Source organism: Sinocyclocheilus anshuiensis, unplaced genomic scaffold (assembly GCF_001515605.1).
Source record: "Sinocyclocheilus anshuiensis isolate Anshui unplaced genomic scaffold, SAMN03320099.WGS_v1.1 scaffold581, whole genome shotgun sequence".
NCBI lineage: Eukaryota > Metazoa > Chordata > Actinopteri > Cypriniformes > Cyprinidae > Sinocyclocheilus > Sinocyclocheilus anshuiensis.
In genome coordinates, this window is record NW_015540886.1 from 787,841 (window position 1) to 793,478 (window position 5,638).

Here is a 5,638-nt window from a genome sequence, read left to right on the forward strand (position 1 = left end):
AGACCTCCTATGTCAAACAGGAAGAGCCCTTTCCCTTTTATTGGTGCAAAGTCACCAGTCACAGTTTTCAGACGAGCGGATGTTGGCTCCAAAGCTGTCCCACTGGGACTAGATCAGGCTGAACCAGGGTTGCATTTGTACCGGTGTCAACAAGGGCAGTGCAAGCGACTCCCTCCACTAGAATGGGAATGTGGCAGAAATTTCCCACATAAGACCAGCCCACTATCATAACAGTCTCTGCAGGGCGTGGTCCAACCCCGTTCTCCTCAAACTCAGCCAGGGGTGACTTATGGGAAATGTTATCACAGGCCCATGTCCCCCCATCTACACGGGCCCCTGGGCGTTTCCCTGCGTTTGACTGAACCTGGGGCACTGTCTGATCAGATGGCCTGGCTGGCCACAGCCCCAGCAAACTAAAGGTCGGCGGCGTGGGCGGGGCTCTGAGGTGGAGCGGCTCGAGCGCAGCATCACAGCATTTGTAGAATTATCCATCCATGCGGGTGCCCTTGTGCGCGATTCAGTCATTTCCACAGCTCTCACTATTGGCATCATTACATCAGCATCCATTTCTGCCCCAAATATCTCTCTTTCAATAGCCAGTTCTAGCGCTTCACTCAGTGTGGTCGGGTGAGCCAGCTGCGTTTGCACACGGAGTTCTCTTGGAGTTAGCACCTGGATAAATCTGTCTCTAGCGAGCTCGTTCTGGACTGATGGCGGCATGTCAGCATAGGCGCGTTTACATAAACATTCAATGTCATTAGCTAAAATGCGGAGGGGCTCACCTAGTTGTCTGCGTCTGTTATGAAATTCTGTCCTTAAAAGGACAGGCTGGTCACATTGTCCAAATCGTCTGTGAAGAGCCCCTACCAATGAATTATAATCATTCCTTTCAGCAGGACTCAATAATAGGAGACAGGCAGCCGCATCATCAGTGAGGAACAGCGCTAACTGCAGAGCTTTATGATTTTCAGACCAGCCTGCAGCATCAGCTAACAGTTCAAATTGGGCTTTGAATGCATTCCAGTCCGTCTTACCGGAGAACCGTGGTGTTTTTATGTCACAGTCTCTGGTGAATTCGCTGCAGGCCTGAGAGCCGCCATTATTGTTTACATTCTGTGCCTTCTCGTCATCGCGAGAGTGTGTCGTGCCCGCCTGCGCTTGCGCAGTCATGTCGTGTCATGCCATTATCAAACTCAGCGTGCGGAGGAAAGGTAGGCACCAAGCCAGCTTCAGCAGTTTGTAGCATGAAAGTGTCTCTCATTCTGGCCGCTTCTCTCTGAGCCCAGTGTGGATCCGCCGCCGGCCCATGTGTCCACAAACACTTGCCTTTCTCTCTTACAATCTCCTCCGGCTCCTCTTGTTTCACTTTCGCCCGCGCCCCGTAATTCATCTCGTAGGTGAATGCTCAGATCTCGCGTCAAGTCCGTCACTTCTGACACCAAATGTAGCGTTTCGCTACTAATGAACCAGGCGTTTTCAGTCGCTCTGTAACTTTATTAAAGCACTGAAGGAGGATTACTGTTATGGCCGTAACCCACGCCGTACACCGAAGAAAACAGAAGAACAACAAGGAAGAATAGCACTCGCTGCTCTGTGCTCTCACTCTCTCAACTAACTCTGAACTCTCTCTAGCCCGTCCTCCCGCCGCGCCGGACTATCCCCGCCCCTTAAAGTTAACAAAGACTAACAGCTATAACCAGTTATTGCTAAAATGAACATTGCTTAACATCATGACATTAACAAATGTCCTTCAACATTTATAGCAACATCACAATATAAACTAAAATTAGAGAAAACATAAGACTGTTAGCTTACCATAATGCTAATCATTTGCCACTGCTTCCATCTGCAGGGGAGACCAGAAACTTTGAGAATGCATTTGAGGACAGCACCGTACATTTGTCAGGACTTCCTCTCGCCTTCTACTCAGGGATGTTCGCCTATGCCGGCTGGTGAGCCAACCTTCTAATTCCACACAAATCCAATAATGCCTATAAAGTCTTTGAATACATTTTTGGCCTCTCACAGGTTTTACTTGAATTTTGTGACTGAGGAGGTGGAGAATCCTGAGAGGTTAGTGATTGGATATAACAATTATGATTTCTGCATTTATTATATCCATATAATGATTTCTGGTTTGATGGTTTAATTCAGCTGTTTCTAGCAAGGAAAGCCAAACCGCAGTGATGACTTATGTGTTAATTTCCATTCCCCAGGACGGTGCCTCTTGCCATCTGCATCTCCATGGTGATAGTAATGATCTGTTTCACAATGACAAACGTGGCATATTACACTGTGATGTCAGCAGAAGAGCTGTTAGCCTCCAATGCCGTAGCTGTGGTGGGTCACTCCCTGTCTGCTTCTATCACACATCTTATTCATTAACAACAGCAGTGGCAAAATCCAAGATCCTAACATTTTTTCCTGTAGCAGCAGTAACTGGATCTTTTAAGAAAGAGAGACAGAAAAGGATACCAGCTTTATAAACGAATTCAAGCAATTTGCAGTAGTGACTGTAACAGTCAACACCTTCTTCCTCAGCAAAGTAAATGTGATTACATAAAGCAAGTGGCTCTAAATGCCTGTCTGTTTCTCTGCTGGAGTAATCATATATCTCTCACAAATAACTGACAGCACCAGAATCTGTGCGCAGAGATCTCCTGCTAGGCTCTGAAATACTCTAAAAGCTTTCTCATCTTGTTAGACATCTGTAAATATAAAATATAAAATATAAAGCCTTACTGCACTGATCATTCATAAACACCAACAAGTCTAAAAATTGAAGATCAATGTTGTTTTCCTATTTTGTTTCACAAAATGAGTTCCTCTTTCTCACCTCCATCCACTCTCTTTTCATCTCTTCCCTCTCCATCCATTCATCTTTCCCTCCCCAACAGACTTTTGCAGAGAAGCTGATGGGAAACTTCTCATTTGCAGTTCCGGTTTTTGTGGCTCTGTCTTGCTTTGGGTCCATGAATGGATGCCTATTTGCTATCTCAAGGTGTGCATCACCTCGCTCGCATCGCTCAGATTTTCTGATTTTTATTTTAAAATAGAGTGATTAAGGTTTTAGGGAAATCAGGAAACAATTGAAATGATTTTTGGGATATCTGTTTAGTGTGAAAGTACCAACCTGATCTCATGAGAAAACTTGCAAATTGCTATAAGAGTGTGTTGACAATTACACTTAGATGATGAAAAAGCAATCATTTAATTGAATTTAGTTTTTGAGCATCTTTCAAGTCTTTAGTTTCAAAGAATAGGCCTATCCTTCAAAGTTCCAGAATATCAACTTTTTGTAGGTCTTAGTTTGTATTTCTACAGTGGATGTTTTAACACGTTTTAAAATTGTGTCTCTCTTCCACAGAATGTTCTTTGTGGCCTCTCGAGAAGGTCAGCTTCCTGAAGTTCTCTCTATGATTCACATTCACCGACACACGCCATTACCTGCTGTGATTGTCCTGGTGAGTCATTGACGCACACATGTCCCACTCAATGGTCACCTGTACTGATACTCCAGTACAGCTGAACAAAACAATTTGCAGCATCCTTTCTTTCCACTTATTGAGCATTTCAAGTATCAATGTTCAGTGATGATAAAAAACATAAATATACACCTATATACACATTTGAAAGTTTCAAAATAAATATGTTCTCACTGTCAAAAGGCTCAGAAGATCTTCAAAAATGAACAGAAAAACTTTAATTTTACAGGACCCCTTCAGAGAACATTTTTGTCAGCATGTATAGCTTCCGGCTTCGCTACCGTTCGGATGTTCTTGCTTACTGCTCTGCGATTTGCTTCCTATTTCTGTACTTTTTGGTACTGTAAGATTTTTACTTCAGCAGATCAGCACAGTGCTCAAACAACACATTTTTGGCACAAACACTAAAACTAAAAACTCTTTGGAACTGGAATAATACCACGAAAAAGAAGACTTTGCCTCCCACTGCCAGCAGCTTACATTCCGGAGACTGGAAAACACAGCTGTCTATATTCAAACAGAAGAGAAAGAAAATGCCTCCTGTTGAATCTACTTGCTGCATAAACTGCCACAAACTTCTACAAAGGATTGCGGTTCTTGAAACAAAGTTACTTGCTGGACTTCCAAAACAGGCAGAACACTCAGCAGACCGTCGTCACGGGCCCCCTCAGCATACAGCCGGTGAGTCCCATGAATCTAGTCAATCTCAACAGTTTATACCAAGTGTAGAGGAACAAGCCGAAACTGATTGTCACACTAATCGATGGCACAAACAGGGAGCGAGACCCAAAGGCAGTAGAGACATCAGATTGTCACGAGTTTCTCGTATTGCTGCCGTAGCATCCTCTACCCCAGATACGGCTATGAGAAGACTTGTGAATACTGGTATTCTACCACCCCCTATACATCTTGAGAACAGATTTGAAGCATTAATGAATGCGGGTGAGGAATCCCCAAATGTGATTAAACATGGATCGGATCAGCCAGCAGCTAACATCGCTACTAACAGACGCTCAAGGTCGAGCAGACAGCGGCATTCAGCTCAGAGCGCAGCCGAACCCAGGACTCTGATAGTGGGCGACTCTATTATCAGAAACATACATGCTGCTTTCCTATTCATATTAATTTTCATTTATTTTACAGTGCAATTGTTTTACAATATATGGCTATTACTGTAATTGTTGTTATTATTATTATTATATTCTAATTTGTTTGGCTTCCTAAAACACCAGTGTGAATGTAATTTAGACTGAGACAGTAGCCTACATCACAAAAATTGAGTCCCATAGTTTTTTTTCAGTTTTTTTCTGACTTACGTTTTCTTAGTTAAGAACATGGGATGGAGCTCTTAATTTTGAACCCTCAAAGTGCTTGAGATAGAAGAATTTAACTTTAAAATGTACACAATTTTTTTTTTTTTTCAAATTCTTTATTTTTTGTTTTCATTCATCAGTGGACCACTCCCAGCAAGGGGAATTAATATGTTTTCACGGTTGCTTGAGCTGAACACATGGCTACAAAGAATCTGCAACTTAAAAGGAGTCAATTTCATCGACAACTTCAATCTTTTTCTGGGGCCATAGACAACTGTTTAAACTGGATGGCCTCCACCCAAACAAACTTGGTGCAAGAGTGCTAAAGGAAAATATCTACTTCTCCCTCCGTCATCCTTCAGTATTGTGTGCCAAACTATTTAACCTGAATGGCACACACACACCTGGACAGAGTATGAGTGACGACAGGACTTCATATCAGCTTCCGAGTCATCATGTGGTTGACACATCCGACAAGGACACTGATAACAACAAGCACTGCTCAACAAGCACTGCTCATGGAAACTATCCTGGCTGAGCCCTGCACACAGAGCTCATCACAGACAGACTGTGACGTATCAGAACAGCTCCAAGACTCAGCACCCAAGGACAACTTTCTGGAAAACAGCCAGGGAAGCCAGGACAACATATCACAGCCACCGGAAGCACATGAGCCAGAGCCCCCGCTCACCAGACACTTTATCCCTCTCTCCAGCATCTCCGCTTCTAAGCTTCTCACAGAAAATGGAGGAACTGGTTTATGCTGGGACCAAACTCTCCCACTCTTTTGCTGCAAGCCCCCAGATATCAACTAAAAAACGGCGGGCCCCACAACCACCA

The 5,638-nt window shown here is 43.7% G+C and overlaps 1 protein-coding gene across 1 annotated transcript in view; it reads left to right on the forward strand.

Moving 5' to 3' along the window:
• The window catches only part of LOC107688699 (cystine/glutamate transporter-like), a 19,883-nt gene that overhangs the window by 9,478 nt on the left and 4,767 nt on the right, over window positions 1–5,638 (forward strand). The window contains exons 5-9 of the mRNA XM_016486436.1: window positions 1,853–1,952; window positions 2,029–2,073; window positions 2,217–2,340; window positions 2,898–3,001; window positions 3,368–3,464. Coding sequence (XP_016341922.1) covers window positions 1,853–1,952; window positions 2,029–2,073; window positions 2,217–2,340; window positions 2,898–3,001; window positions 3,368–3,464 — 470 coding nt within the window. The remainder of the gene's footprint in view (window positions 1–1,852; window positions 1,953–2,028; window positions 2,074–2,216; window positions 2,341–2,897; window positions 3,002–3,367; window positions 3,465–5,638) is intronic.